Source organism: Phocoena sinus, chromosome 7 (genome assembly GCF_008692025.1).
Source record: "Phocoena sinus isolate mPhoSin1 chromosome 7, mPhoSin1.pri, whole genome shotgun sequence".
NCBI classification, from domain to species: Eukaryota; Metazoa; Chordata; class Mammalia; order Artiodactyla; family Phocoenidae; genus Phocoena; species Phocoena sinus.
The window spans coordinates 44,398,026-44,414,572 of record NC_045769.1 but is presented as its reverse complement, the minus strand read 5'-3'; the positions used below and the strand labels follow the sequence as shown (position 1 = coordinate 44,414,572).

The 16,547-nt window shown below is 38.7% G+C and overlaps 2 protein-coding genes across 3 annotated transcripts in view; one reads left to right on the top strand and one right to left on the bottom strand.

Moving 5' to 3' along the window:
* Positions 1-16,547, top strand: part of MFSD6 (major facilitator superfamily domain containing 6) — a 74,879-nt gene that overhangs the window by 50,983 nt on the left and 7,349 nt on the right. For both annotated transcript variants that reach the window (XM_032636849.1, XM_032636850.1), the window contains exon 3: positions 2,855-2,952. In XM_032636849.1, coding sequence (XP_032492740.1) covers positions 2,855-2,952 — 98 coding nt within the window. The remainder of the gene's footprint in view (positions 1-2,854; positions 2,953-16,547) is intronic.
* Positions 12,687-16,547, bottom strand: part of NEMP2 (nuclear envelope integral membrane protein 2) — a 49,058-nt gene continuing 45,197 nt past the window's right edge. The window contains exons 10-11 of the transcript XR_004350659.1: positions 13,262-13,264; positions 12,687-12,699 (exon numbers count right to left, since the gene is read on the bottom strand). The gene's annotated coding sequence lies outside the window, so the exon portion shown is untranslated. The remainder of the gene's footprint in view (positions 12,700-13,261; positions 13,265-16,547) is intronic.

Sequence of the window (16,547 nt, the reverse complement as noted above, 5' to 3'; positions counted from 1 at the left end):
ACATATGAATTTTGGAGGGGACACAGTTCAGCCCATAACAGTGAATACTACGGCAGTTTAAATATCCCATTCAGATATTAAAGAGATTCTTAGGTTGCTGCAATACTTTTCAGTGATTATTCAATAAGTGTGTTGTCTACTTCTTTCCCTTTTCATAGATCAAAATGCTGCCTTCCTTTCTGCTCATCATTTTACACTTGCCGATTTTTTTAAGCCACCGGCTTCACCAGAATGGTTGGTGAGGGAGGAATGCTAGTGTCCTCTCTCTTGGAATTCTGGGATAAAAGTTTTATCAGAAAAAAGAAGGATACTTGGACACTTTTCTTTAAAATAATAAGAATAGTAATAATAATACCTTTTATTGAGTGCTTATTATGGGCAACTCACTGTGTTGTAATTATCACAAGCCTGCAGAGTTGATGTTGTTGTCTACTTGATATATGAGGAAATTGAGGCTCTAGGAGATGAAGTAATTTGCGCTGGATACTTCTGATTTTGTGTTTTCACCTTTACAAAGACCTATCAGTTCTTTGGTCCCAAAGAACTATCAGTTGTGAGATTAGAAACATGGAAAAGAATTGAAAGGTATATCAAGCTCGTAGTCACTGGGCTGGTTGGTGGCAATCCGAGACCTAAGGGTCCGAGAAATTACAGACTCCAGTGGCTGAATTCCACGGGGGTAGAGAGAGGTTTGAAGGCATAGCGCAACCTACCTCTTACGTGTTACTTAGGGCCAGGCCCTGTGGACTGTGGCCTGGATTGAATAACGGTTGTCATGGTAACCCTGATTCAGAAGTGGGCTCAAAAGAAAGGTACAGGATAGGCAATATGAACACAAGGAAGATGTCGTACCAAATCTTTTTATGATGGGATTATGGGCAAGAATTACTTGGAGCTGCTTAGAATGAGCTAGGTCAGTGGTTCTCCACCTTTGGCTCAGTATCTGAATAACCTGGGGAGCTTTCAAAAGCACGGAGTCTGAGTTCCAATCCTAAAGAGCCTTAACTGAGGGTGGCATGGGCCTCGACACTGTAGTTTTTAACAGTTGCCCGAGTAAATCTGATGTACAGGCAGAGTTAGTTAATAAGAACTAATGAGCTAGGTCAGAGGTTGGCAAGCTATGGCCAGGGGCCAAATCTGGCCTACTGCCTGTTTTGTAGGACCCAGGAACTAAGAAAAGTTTCTATACTTTCAAGTGGTTGAAAACAAAATCACAAGAAGCATACTATTTTGTGATACATGAAAATTGCATGAAATTTAAATTTCAGTGTTCGTAATTCGAATTTTATTAGAACACAGCCATCCATGCTTATTCATTTACATACTGTCTATGGTTGCTTTCATGCTACAGCAGCAGAGTTGAGAATGTGCAAAAGACCTACCAGACCTATTTACTATATGGCCCTTTATAGAAAATGTTTGCTGACCATGAGTTAGGCTAAGTTGAAGTCATCAGCAGGGCTGCTTTAGAACCTGGAAGGAAACATATTTGTGTAACTTGTGTGTTTGTATAGTGTGTTTTGCATTTTAATCTCCTGTGGGCTTTCCGTTGCTGTTTCCTAGCATTGGGACCCTGGCTGACGGATTTATAGCAAGTTTGTTCAGCATATTTTTTATCAAACAGGTTTGAAACATACTTTTTTCTTCAAAACATACAAGTAAAAAGAGCATAAAGTCCAAAGAATATGACAACCCAGACCTTTTCGTTATTGAAGAGCTCCTAAATCCATTCTAATATCCATTTCCTATCCCATCCCCACCCCCTCAACCCTTTTGTTGTCTTTCCCCATATTTCTTTCCGCTCCATATTTGCAGTTAATACCAGCTGGATGCCTCAGAGCATTTCGTTTCCTTGATCCAGTGTTGGAAAAAGAGGACACCGTTTATAAGAATGATTTTAATATAAAAATACAGTTGAGTAAGATTAGGAAAATACCACTGATTGTCAAATTGGTTTATTTCTTTTACCTTCTAGTTTTCATCCACTTGGATTTAGAACACAAGAAAAGCATTAAGGTTGGGGAAAATTAACAGAAAATGGAAAACAACCAAGAAAAAGAAATCCCCTGGGTTGTGTTTTTGTAAAGAGAAGTAGCCACCATTTGCTTCCAAACCAGCCTGTCTAGTTCAGAATGAGAGAGATGGTAACCTTATGCTTGGATTCACCATTTTAGGCCTTTGTTTATACTCATAATTTTTGTGGTGGTGATTGTGAGAGTGAAAGCTAGAGGCTGATATATATTTATCAATTTTGTAAACATGTGATGTCATGGATTTCTTTTTTTAAATAATGAACTTGTATTAGTTGAACTGATAGGAAAAAGTGTTTGATTTCCAAATAGTTATTATTCATCATTGGATGACAGTTTTCAATGACCTTGAGAGTCTCTTTGTGAAACTGCTTGGTGTCTTGGGTATTGCAAGCCGGGCCACATATTCACATGTTCTCATTTTTAGCCTGTCCTTCCCCCATCATAGTGAAGTGGCTACAATCCCAGGCATATTTACCCTACAGCCACCTGGAAGGAAGCCAGCAATGTCATTACAGATGGCAGTATGCCCAGACTATCTTAAAAAAGCATCATCTCTGCTACTAATTAAGTTTCAGGAAGGGTGATGTTTGCTTTTATATTAACAAGCATTTTGAAAAGGCTGAGAGCAGATGTGTTAGAAGCAGTTTTCTTATTCCTAAGAGTTTATGGTTAAATTTAATTGTCCTTTAGCTTCCCCACTTCTGAGTTTGGAACACTGCCTGCTGGATGATGGATGTTTTGGGCAGGGGAAAAACTAGGTGATATTTGCATGTTTTGTATCTCTACCAGAGCCTCAACTTATTTTCCTTTGCTTTTTTTAGGGTTCTGTACATTGGCCTGGCCTGCAATACTGCTCGCTATATTTATATTTCCTACCTGGAAAATGCCTGGACTGTTCTCCCCATGGAAGTTCTTCAAGGCAAGTTAACAGTTGGAATTAGAATTATTTTTCTACCTGAGTTATGACTACATGAAAGTTCAGTGGCCCTCAGCATCTGACTCTACAAAGGAAGGGCAGAGGCACTGTTTTATATGAGTTTGAAGTGGTTGTGAAGGAACAGGTTACGTCAGGGCGCTGGTTCTTCACTTCCTCTGAGTGTTCTGTGTTTGTTGAGCTAAACAAAGCTGGATTATTTCCCACACCCTTGTGTTTAAACAAAGAAAGAGGAACTCTGCAATAAACTCTCATGTACAGCTGTTAGGTGTACACATCCAAAGGTGGTTTTAAATATAAAACGATTTATATTTTAAAGATTTTGGTATTTTTGTAGGTTAACTATGCTTACTGCAAAAAAAAAAAAGGTCATAATTATTATATTTCTTGAGTTACTTTGATCACACCTAGTGATTTGTAACGCAAGCTTTATAGTCAGGCTATTGTTTTCCCATGCACCTTTAAAATCTTTGCTCAAATATCCTGACCAGAGTTCTTCTCTTTGCTTCACTGGATCCTTCAACATGTAACTTTGAAAAAAATTTCTTGCCATGTGGCTTAAGAGTAGTAAAAACATTGATTTCTATTCATTAGCTCATATAATCCAGACTGTATCCTGAGACGTTCTATTAGCAGCTTGGCTAAACCATTTGGTGATTGGCATTATGATTAAAATAAAGGTTCAGGATAACATCATTGGAGTTGAGGTCTTCCGGGGATGCCCAGGCTCCTAAATCATTAATTGTACCAAACAGTCTATGACTATATACAATTTTATTAGCTTTATAGATTGCCATTATCATTTTCCCTGACCCTGAGGATGCAAATGCCATACAATCAACATAATATCTAAGATGAAAGACTCACAATTATATATCAAAACAAAATGTATAAAATGCAAAAGCTCATTCACCAAATCCCATCGTGGCAATGAAAAAAAAAAAACCTATCCTAATTGAAAGGTGACATAATTTATAGTCACATTAAAATTACAAAATTCAAATATGTACACACATTAAAGGTGCTTTTCTCAGGTCTGATGCAGTGGTATAAATGATGAAAAGAGATTTTGTTTATAAATATATAGAAAATGGAAATTTGGTCTTATAATAAGAAATTATTGTTTGTAATAATTAGAACTCTTGAATAGTCTTGAGGTGGGGCATACATCTCAGTATTGTGTCATGTAAGAAAAACAAAGCACAAAATATGAACTGCAGGAAAGAAATGTGCAACAACAAGGTATAAGCAACACAGCCTTAGGGGTTCCCACCTCTAATTCAGACTCTATTCTGTGAGGCAGGGTGCTCGCCTGACTTAACTGCTTTATTTATTGGTATGACACCACGTGCAGACTCTTACTTAAAAAAAACAACAAAAAACAAAAAAACTGGTATACCTGTTATAATAATACATGCATATACCTTTTTCTCTCCTTTTAATTTAATATGAATTAGATTAAAAAGGATGGTTTGCATTAGTGACTTAAGAAAATAAAGCAGGGACTTCCCTGGTGGCCCAGTGGCTAAGACTCTGCGCTTCCCAGTGCAAGGGGCCTGGGTTCGGTCCCCGGTCAGGGAACTAGATCCCACATGCCGCAACTGAAGATCCTGTGTGCCGCAACTAAGACCCAGTGCAGTCAAATAAATAAATATATATATATTTAAAAAAAGAAAAGAGAGCAAAAGAGAGAAGCTTTTTTAAAACAGTGGTTAAAGAAGACATTTATAACAAGAGAAGAATTTTATAAGAGGGAAAAAACAAATGCTGTTGTGAATCGAAAATGTCTTTTTTCCTGTTAATTTATTAAAAATATGTTAAATAGCCACCAAGAGTCACGCAGCATGCTGAGTGCTGGGAATATAATTAAAAAACAATATATTAACTTAGGCCTCAAGGTCTCACTGTTCTGGAAGCCAGATGTATAAATACATAATTGCTACCCAGTGTGTTAGATGGAATCAGAAAAATGTGCCAGGTAACAGAGAAGGAGCTCCATGGAGGGAATGATTAGCTTTGTGAAGCAGAGAGTGGGAGGATGATATTATTAAAAGATTCCCCAAGGAAATCACAGATAAGCTGGATTTTGAAGGGTGACCAGGACCCCACCCAGTGGCCTAAAGAAAAGCAGACATTTTGGCACAGAGAAGAGCCACGTGCCAAAGCACAGCCGTGGAGAGCGGAATGGCATCTCAGGAAACCTGAGTGGGAGGCTTTGGCTAGGGCTCGATGGGTTTGTCATCCTAAGCTGCTGACCCAGTACATATTTTTATAATATGTATTTATGTGCACCTTAGGGCAGTTATCCCTGCTTCCCGTGGCAGGCTACAGTTCATACCTCTGTGTTTCATTTTATTTCCCCCGTGCCAGTAGAAACCTCGTTACTGATCTGAAGCAAGTAAAAAGGGGGAATCTGTAAATACGGGGAGTCTCCGCATCTAACACAGGGCTCTGTGACCAGTTCCACAGAGCTCTTTGCGTCTAAAACTGGAGGAGACGGTTTCATTCCCTGGCAGAAGTGAGTGCTGAGTGTTTTGGCTGTACAACAAAAAATCCCTTGCCTTTGTTTGACCCATGCCCACCCTACGGAAAACAGTGGATTATCTATGTGGAATAAATCCTGTTTCATAGGAACACACTTCTGACTGAACAGGTTTGTTTTTCCAGTCTGAACTCTTCCAGATTTACAAGGCTCATCCAAATGACTTTAAAGTCCCTGTGCTTAAGGCAGCTCTACTTAGGATGCAGTAAAACAGGAAATGATGACAAAACACGGAATGATTTAATTACAGGAACAGCCCACTGTCATGATAGATGCCCCTTAATCCCTTGACTGGAACTGCTACCTGACGATTTCCAAAGACCCAGCCTTAGGAGGGGGGAGGGTGGGGAAGCAGGACATTGGCTCTCATCACTGATGGTTGTAACACTGAACAGTCAGCACTTCCACTCTTTGATTCCGGCCCCAGCGCCACACAGAGGGTCTTCTTAAAAAAATAGAGGTGAGGGGCCTCCCTGGTGGCGCAGTGGTTGAGAGTCCGCCTGTCGATGCAGGGGACACGGGTTCGTGCCCCGGTCCGGGAAGATCCCACATGCCGTGGAGCGGCTGGGCCCGTGAGCCATGGCCACTGAGCCTGCGCGTCTGGAGCCAGTGCTCCGCAACGGGAGAGGCCACAACAGTGAGAGGCCCGCGTACCGAAAAAAAAAAAAAAAATAGAGGTGAGGTCTAGCTGTCAACCTTTCACCCCGTGCCTCATCCCTAAAACACCATAAGAACTAGTACCACCTAGTGGAGCAACGGAAGGGGAGGAGACAAGGGATGTGCTTTATTCCATATCTCTGGCTACTCATCTCTTCCTCTTTGGGGTTACCTGTAGCTGATGGAGGAAGATTCCTTGTTATCCTTCATTCCCTGAAGCTCTTATTCATCATCTCAGCATGTGTCTCCTCAGGCTATGTTGGTAATAATTAGCTGATGGGATGGGGATAAAGCAAATTTCCTCCTCTCTAGACCCCTAGGAAGGAGGCTATGTGGGTATCTGTTTTGGGGTCAAGGTAAGACTGTTGGGGATTATGAGGATGTTTCTTTCCTATGATCTTTCTCACATTTAGTAGCCAGTGTCTCTTGCAGCCTTTTAGCCGTTCACTTGTCTTTTGCAGCAAACATGTTATTCAGTAGGCAACGGGTGCCACCATGTAAAGAAGCAGAAGATGTATTTCCTACTCATAAGGAGCCTGTAATTTATTTTAAAAAGAGGCAGTGGGTCTAAGTGCCTAAAAGCATTGCTGGGTGCAGTGGAGGGATTAGGATAGTTTATATTTATTTATAGGATCTCATTTTAAGAACCCACATGTTTTTCTCCTTTACTTCTGTACGAGAAGCATTTACACATATTCTTGATTGTGATCCGGAGTACACACTTCTGATAAAAATCACAGTCACATTTTTTATGCTCATTTTTATGCCGGTGTTTGTTGTGAATCCTTGCAAGACTTTGAGATGGATGTGATTCAAATTATTTTTGCTGTTAAAATGTATTTAAGGAGAGTAAGGCCAGGCCAGGGCTGCTGTAACTAAAGAGGTCCTTTTGTGATACTCAAATTAATGGCTCAAGCACTGAAGGGTGAAAATGAGGTCTGTGTCGCGTCCTTCTCTGCAGATTGCTTGATCAGTAGGATCCGGGTTAAGATGATGATGAAAGATGGTTTTTTAATGTCACCAGTAGGAGAGCTTGAACTGACATTTATGAAGCTTTACTCTCTTATTTAGTATGCCTACTCAGCCGAGTGAGAATCACGTTTTCCTTCCTCTCAGGAAGAACGTGGAGAAATTATGAAAGCATTACAACGTAGCCCTTATCTGACAGTGGAAATCCTACCCGTGATTCCAGGCTGTTGTCATCCATATTGGAAACTTTCTGTCTGACTTAACCCTTAAAACACAAGTAGCTTGTCACATGAATATATAAGATACACGAAATGCTCTAAGTTTAGTATTTCAGTGACTAAATTGGCATACGGATGTCATTGATGTTACTGCTAAAGTTAATTTTTCATCAGAATAGTCATAGATTGTAATAGAGCAGTTTATGCTTTATCATTCCCATGCTTTACAGTTACTAAAAGTTCTTATACAATCTCTTAAAAATAGACATTATTTTGTCCCTTCAGAATTCATTTTAAATACTTCTGCTGCAAGAATCCTTTTCTGGCAAACTGCATCTGACACTTAGCTCTTCCTTTTCTGAATTGTTCTCAGAGTTATGGACTATGTTACACAGTTTAGCACTTAATTGTTACCCAATTATTTTATTTAACAAATACTAGTTTTACTTCCTGACTTAGTTTTAACCCTTAAGTGCAAAGACCACACCTTACAGTTTTTGAATTCTCCAAAGAAGCATGCACACAGGAAGATATACTGTAAATGCTTGTTGTTTGATTTCACAGTCCCCTGCAAAATGTACTATAGTTGATATTTTCTAATTATTAAAGCTTTTGAATAATAGAGGAAGTTCTATCTCAGAAGCTTATAAATATGTGAAGGAAAGCTGAAAACTAAGTTTAAAAGTTGAATCTTTAATATGTTAGCTTTTCCCCTAGGATACCATCCTGCCATCCATTGCACATTTGTAAACACAGCAGTGTGTTTTAATCATTTACTTAATGTCCCCGCCTCATTCTACAAAGTGCTCAGGCTTGAATTAGACTATCTTGTATTCCAGCTCCCCAACCTATAAGCTCTGTGTCCTTTAGGCAAGCTGCTTCATCACTTTAAGCCTCGTAGACTTTTGTGCTACAGAATAGGTTAATGAGTATTAAATAAACTATTCTATGCAAAGTATATAGCATATTACCTGGCACATAGTTAGCCTTCAATAAATGTTAAATAACATGCAATAAAAGTAAAATAAAAAGTGATAATAAAAATCAGGACCAGGGGAAATGTAACTTAGAAGAGTCTACCCTCAGAGGTTACATTGCAATTATGCATGAGAGCCCGGCCATAAATGACTAGTCAGTGTACAGTGTTTTTAAAGTTATCTTTGGGGAAGTGAAATTTTTACTGGCTTTGCTGTAAAAGCAGTTCTCACGTGTGGCTTGCTATGAGGAGACATTGGGCATATAGTATATAGTGTTGTTAAGTCTTGACCTTAAACACAGGCAGTTTGGGGTGGCAGTCTCCTAAGAGCTGTTTGAAGGTATGCCAAGGGTATAACGCCAGCATGTAAAATTCACAAAGGCCCCCAAAACATTGTTGTATTAGTTATAGACTTCTTTTTTTAAGCAACTTACATGTCTTTCTTTTTTTAACTTGCAAAGTGAAGCTTATAGAAACTTCATTTCTTCTTTCCGTTTTTACTCATACGTGGGAGTTGGAAGTTTTCTCCATTGTTACCCAGGGTACCTTTTATCCACAAGTGCTTTCTTCCTCATATCCCAGCCCGCAGGCCACTGCCTGCTCAGTTCGTTTCAGCTCTCTTTTGCTCAGCTGCTGTTACGTGTCAAGCCCTGTGCCAGGTCCTGGTATGTTTGTTCTCCTCAAGGAGCTCAGCCTGCTCCTCCTTCAGGTAAATCCTGCCCCCTTCCACCCGCCAGACTATAAGCTCTGTGGTGGTTAAACACGTGTTCTGTATATTGTCACAGTCTCAGTGCAGAGCAGGGGCTCCGGCACGTGGTCTGGGTGCTCAGTAAGGACTGTTGAGTGAATGAATGCGGGAGATTCTTGCAGTGCTGCACGTGGGTGGGCGTGGAAGTGCTTGCATGTCATATATAAAGTCTCTTTCATGCGACACAAGAAGGTTCATGAAGCTTCTGCTAGGTCCACTGCTCTTTGTGGGGTCCTCTACTCTTTCTGGAAGGTCCATTGCTGTTGGTGGCCCTGACTTTGGCAGAGATACTGGCTCTTTGTTCACCTGCTATTTCCTTTTCTTCATGGATACACACTGGACTCCACTTCCTAGCCTTCCTTGCAGTTAGGTATGAGCATATGACTGATTCTGCCCAGTGGAATGTAAGCAGGAATGACGTGTCACTTCTAAACCCAGCCCATAAAATTTTCCATGTGCCATCCTCTCTTCCGTCCTTTGCTGGATATCGGTGCCCAGGGTAACCATGTGAGGAAGAAGACAGAGTCTCTGCAGCCTGGGTCCCTGAATGACTATGTGAAGCAGAGCTGCTACTCTTCCTGTCCCTTGACCACTGGACTTTATATGGGCAAGAAAAGAAAACATCTAATGGGTGAAACCACTAAGATTCTGAGGTTTCTCTCTTACAACAGGAGCATTACCTTAGCCAATGACTGCCTCCTTTTATCGCCTGCCCAGGGGAGGGTTTGTTTTTGCTTTGGTTTGGTTTTTGTTTTCTTGCGTTGTTGTTTGAAGAGTAGTCTCTTACTGGTTTTTACCAGGTTGATCTTTCAGAAACTTTTTTTAATCTCAGCATTTGAGAGGTACACTGAGCTAATTGAAATGTATGCTTTGGTCCATCAATGGAAAAGGTTTGTCACAACTGCTTTAGTGTGCCACTGCTAAAGGGATATGTGTGTTGTGTTCAGTAAGCACAAGTCAGTGGCAGAGCAAGAAAAACAAAACAAAACAATACTAGTTCCCTGATACCGCATCAGTTCTCACCCCTCCCGTGCCATTATGATGTGATTTCTCCCAAGCCAAGCAGCACTGTGCGAAAGGCAGCTGTCTTCCTGGGAAGAGAGGAGTTTTTCTTGTTCCTATCAGTACATGCCGTGTATTGCAATAGAGCATTCTTGTGGGCCGAGACTGAACAATCTTGAAATTCGTGTTGCAGGATCAGGTAAGAATGTTGAATATTATAAGGTAAAGAGTTATTTGGGGCATATAAAAAACTTCATATTATGTGTGATGTGAACTCTTTTAGGAGGGAGGGGAAGAAGGTAGGAAGAATGTACATTTTAAAAAAATTGATAGATTATTGGGCATGTTTGATATTATCAAGAAAACCTCTCAAATTAGATGATTACATTTATTATAGAATACTTTTAACAGTGGTTATGAGGATGTATAGTATAGTACTTAAGCACTGAAGTTCCGAGCTTAGACACCTTGGGTTCAAATCCTGTTCCACTGCCCTGTTGTCTGTGTCACTTTGAACAAGGCACTTTAATCTCTCTGTGCCTTTTTGGAAAATGAAGAAAAAAATGGTACCTATTACTAGGAAGAATAAAGGAGATAATCTTTGTAAAATACGTAGCACAGCTCCTGGTAGAGTAAGCTGCTATAGTAATGTTATTAATGAGAGAAATTAAACGTTAATCATAATTATTTCTAATGGTTCTAGGTTATTCAAATGTAGTGTATTCACAGACAGTTAAGGTCTTGGCAGTAGGTGGTGTGAAAAGACCTCTGAGTTTCTGTTAGCCTTGAAGGTAATCCCAAGGGACCACAGTAAAGGTAAGAAAGGACGGAGAAGCTAAGTTTCCATGACCTGTGTGGTCTTCGAGCGTTACTTGTTGTCAGTTAACATATGGTGTTGAATTGCCACTCAAATATATTTATTAAGCACCTGTTATGTGAGTTGGTGTTGAATTGCCACTCAAAATTATCAGTAGTTTTGTAACAAGTAGCCAAGGAAGAGTTAATAACATTGCAAGGAGAGTCAATTCATGTGCCTTTGTTACTACTGTCAGTCACGGAGGTAACATCCTTTTATTCTTACTGTTTGATCCACCAACTTAGTTACCTCATACTAAAAGGTTTAAAAAGGTATAGCTCTAGGGTAAACACATTTACCAGTGACGCAATACATTTGCTTATTTATTTCATCATGTAGAGAATAATCATCTACTCCTTTTTCACAGTTCTCTAATAAAAGGGAAAGAAGTAGAAACATTTTCTTTTTTTCTGCTTATGATATCTTTTACCCTCTAAATTTTAAAGGAAAGTTGTTTTATACCTAAAATACAATTTTACAAATACGGAAAATGGTGGCATTTACTCTTTTAGATTTCTAGATTGCTTTATTATAGAGGACCAGAACACAAGTGTAGTAAAAATATTGGCAAGAGTTTCAGATTATTAATATGATTACTAGGTTGTATACTCAAGTTTAAGGACAAGAACCAAAACTCCACAATTGTCATTTGTATACAAGGTATTGTTATCAACCCAGTCCCCTTTTGTGGATTTACATTTGCTAGTTCTTTTCTAGGAAGTAATATGGATTCTTCTATTTACATGGTATTTTGAAATAAAGGTATTTCAGAGAAACCAAGTTTAATTCTACATCTACCCTGGAAAATGTTGGAACATACAAGCCAAATGGCTTTCATTCTTCTGCTTTTAGTACCAGAGAAAAAATTTTTTACTGAATGCTTTACTATTTTCCCCTTCAGTTAATGCCCTGAGTTGCTTTAAAGAGTGTAGTTTCCAGTGATCTAATCAGTCCCAAAAAAGCAATGAGGAAACTCTGGAATTCTAACTACAGAGAATCTTTTATAACTGCCACTTAATACCAGCCAACAAATTTTAACAATAGTTTAAAAGTATCCTAATTTAAGTCATCCTGCTGGAAAATGCTTTAATTATCTTAGAAGACTCAAAGGTTTAGAAAACCCTTAGAATTAAAAAAAAAAAAAAGAAACCCTATTATTGGAAGATTTTGTGTGTGTCCAAGCCTTCACATTTAAGAGAATAACTGCTAGAATTATATTTGATCTAGAATTATAGCGAAAGTATATTTGTTACTGTTTTGGTTACATAAGTACATAGACCCATCTTTGTCTACTTGTAAATCCTGTAATTGATTGGTCAAACATAGACATAACAATAGACTTGGCATCACCATTAAAGTTAATTGACAACCATTTGATGTGGTTTCAGGTCTTTGATGATTCATCTTTAAGAAATAATTTCAAAATCTACGCTGGATGTTACTATTGAATCTAATTAATGTTGAATAAATTTCATTTTATTTCTCATAATATTTTTGAGTTTTTTCCTTGGTGTTAATGAAAAACTATGCATATCTGAAAAGAAATGGAGTTAGCTGCATCTTTAATAATCTATTCTTTAAAACATATAATATTTTAATTGTGTATTACTGTGTCAACATTTACAGTTAAGACTCTATCCAGGCATTATTCAGTTCTGAGAAGGCTGGCATTATCTAAGGTACTGCAATTGTTTAGTCAGATAAAGCAAACACTTCATTTGAATTCTGTGGAAATTAAGTGTGCATACTGCCTCTTCCATCTTGCTAGTTAAAAAAACAGCCTACTTGAAATTACTGAAACATATAAGAAAAATTATTTTGATATTTCTCAGTTTACTATAGGGCATATAATCTAATATACCCAGTGAAAATAGTGTTTATTCTATTATGGATCTACTTAAGTAAAATCATCCTGGTAATTTGATTATATGTCCGACATTGTGAATTTTACCTTGTTAGGTGCTGGATATTTTTGTATTCCTACAGATATTCTTGAGCTTTGTTCTGGGACACAACTCGATTACTTGGAACTAGTGTGATCCTTTTGCGTCTTGCTTTTAAACATTACTTAGATGGTACCAGAGCAGTGTTTAAACTAGGCCTAACCCTTTCATAATACTAACACAAGACCCTTTTGAGTACTCTACCAATCCCAGGAATCATGGGTTTTTCCAGTGTGGCTGGTGGAAACAGGTATTATTCCCAGCCCTGTATGGGTTCTGAGGAATGCTTTCTGTAATGCTTTTGGGCGGTTCTTTCCCTGGCTTTGGATAGTTTCTATACACGCTCTTGCTAATCAGTACTCTGCTGAATACTTGAGGGAAACCATCTGCAGATCTCGAGTTTCTGTGAAACTCTCTGCTCTCTGGTACTCTGACCTGGAGCTCCAGCTGCCTTGGTCTCCCCAGACTGTCGGCTCCATCTCTTCAACTCACTGGTTCCCCCTCTGTGCCCTGCAGCTTTCAAACTCTGACCAGGCAGTAAGCTGGAGCGCCTCATTGTTTCCCATCTCTCTGAGATCACTGTCCTTGTTGGTGATGTCCAGTGTCTTGGGAACTACTGTTTCATATATTTTGTCCAGTTGTTTGTTGTTTCAAGAAGGAAGTAAATCCAGTCCCTGTTGTTTTATTTTGGGCAGAAGCAGACTGTCAGATTAAATCTTAAATGAATATTAATCTTTCAGTTTAATTTTCTAAAACATAGATTGAGTTTCTGTTGATATTATCTCCAAATGAGATTATTTTTCAGGAAGCAAGTCCAAGACTTAATCTAGGCAGAACCAGATGATCTCTTAATCCTTTCCAGCTATCTATAAAACCTGTTGTGACAATACCTTCCTATTACATTTATTTTCCTTATTAGTTTTTTGGCTGCATTGGGTCTGAGTTGTGGCATAAGGGATCTTTGTTGAGGCATGTGGGATCTTTTTCGTTATGGCATGCAGTCTGCTCGGGTTTCTCTCTAGTTGTGGCATGCAGGTTTTCTCTCTAGTTGTGGCACGCGGGCTCCAGGGCATGTGGGCTCTGTAGTTTGTGGCACATGGGCTCTCTCATTGGGGCGTGTGAGTTCAATAGTTGTGGCGCATGGGCTCAGCTGCCCCGCGGCACGTGGGATCTTAGTTCCCCGACCAGGGATCGAACCCATGTCCCCTGCATTGGAAGGTGGATTCTTTACCACTGGACCACCAAGGAAGTCCCTCTTCGTATTACACTTAAAGCCGTGCTCTAGTAAAAATTTAAATTCATACAATGCACAGTTGCTGTACATTAAAATAATCAAATTTTCTTTCACCTGTTATCTTTACCCTCCCCTCCCTGCCAACAAATGGTGGAGATATAATGAAACTGGTAATGAGGCATTGTAAATAGTCTCTACACTCTTGGAAAACAAATTGGAGCTGTATATTAAAAGGCAAAAAAAAATTTATATTCTTTGAATCATTAACTCCACTTGTAGAATTATAGCCAATGTAAATAAGATATGTAAAAAGCTGTATCTCCAGGGCTTCCCTGGTGGCACAGTGGTTGAGAGTCAGCCTGCCGATGCAGGGGACACGGGTTCGTGCCCTGGTCCGGGAAGATCCCACATGCCGCTGAACGGCTAGGCCCATGAGCCATGGACGCTGAGCGTGCATGTCCGGAGCCTGTGCTCCGCAACGGGAGAGGCCACAACAGTGAGAGGTCCGCGTACTGCAAAAAAAAAAAAAAAAGCTTTATCTCCAAAACTGTTAATCATAGTGCTAATTATAATGGAAAAAATTGGAAATAATCTTTTAAAAGTGAAGTACAGTTCATTTACAATACTGTGTGTGTTTCAGATTACAGCAAAGTGATTCAGTTATATTTTTTTCAGATTATATTTCATTATAAGTTGTTATAAGATACGGAATATAATTTCCTATGCTATAAGTAAATCCTTGTTGCTTATCTACTTATGTATAGTAGTTAGTATCTGTTAATCCCATACTCCTAATTTGTCACCCCTCCTGCCCTCCCTCTCGCTTTTGGTAACCATGTTTGTTTTCTATGTGAGTCTGTTTCTGGTTTGTATATAGATTCATTTGTATAATTTTTTAGATTCCACATATAAGCAATATGTATTCCATATATAAGCATATAGTATTTGTCTTTGTCTGATTTACTTCACTAAGTGTAATATTTCTAGGTCCATACATGTTGCTGCAAATGGTAATATTTCATTCTTTTTTTATGGCTGAGTATTATTCCACTGTGTATGTGTATGTATGTGTGTATATATATATATATATATATATATATATATATATATATATATATCCCACATCTTCTTAAGCCAGTCATCTGTTGATGGGCATTTGGGTTGCTTTCGTGTCTTGGCTATTGTAAATAGTGCTGCTATGAACATTGGGGTGCACGTACCTTTTCAAATTAGAATTTTTTCCGGATATATACCCAGGAGTGGGATTGGTACCTCTATTTTTAGCTTTTATAGGAAACGCCATACTGTTTTCCATAGTGTTTGTACCAATTTGCATTCCCACCAACAGCGTAGTAGGGTTCCTTTTACTCCACACCCTCTCCAGACTTTTTAACGATGGCCATTCTGACCCATGTTAGGTGATACTTCATTGTGGTTTTGATTTGCATTTCTCTGATAATTAGCAGTGATGAGCATCTTTTCATGTGCATGTTGGCCATCTGTATGTCTTCTTTGGAGAAATTTCTATTTAGGTCTTCTGCCCGTATTTTGATTGGCTTGTTTTTATGATATTGAGTTGTATGAGCTGTTTATATATTTTGGGTATTAACTCCTTGTTGGCTGCGTCATTTACAGATATTTTCTCCCATTTCTTAGATTGTCTTTTCATTTTGTTGATGGTTTCCTTTGCTGTGCAAAACCTTTTAAGTTTAATCAAGTCCCATTTGTTTATTTTTGCTTTATTTCTTTTGCCTTGGGAGACTGATCTAAGAAACTATTGCTACAATTTATGTCTGAGAATGTTTTGCCTATATTCCCTTATAGTAACTTTATGGTGTCATGTCTTACATTTAGGTCTTTAAACCATTTTGAGTTTATTTTTTGTATATGGCATGAGGGAGTGTTCTGGTTTCACTGATTTACACGTAGCTGTCCAGCTTTCCCAACACCACTTGTTGAAGAGACTGTCTTCTCTCCACTGTATATTCTTGCCTCCTTTGTTGTAGATTGATTGACTGTACATGCATGGGTTTATTTCTGGGGTCTATTCTGTTCCGTTGATCTATACGTCTGGTACCCAGTAAGAGGTCAATATCCAAAATATATAAGGAACTCTGACAACTCAACAGCAAAAAACCCAAACAACCCAATTTGAAAATGGACAAAAGACTTTCTCTAAAGATTTACAAATGGCCAAAAAACACATAAAAAGATGATCAATATCACTAGCCATTAGGACATGCAAATCAAAAGCACAATGAGATACCACTTCATACCCATTAGGATTGCCATTATAAAAAAAAAACACAGAAAATAACATCTGGTGAGATGTGGAAAAACTGGAACTCTTGTGCATTTCTAGTAGTAATGTAAAATGGTGCAGCTACTGTGGAAAACAGCCCCTCACAGTATTAAATATATTATTACCATATGAC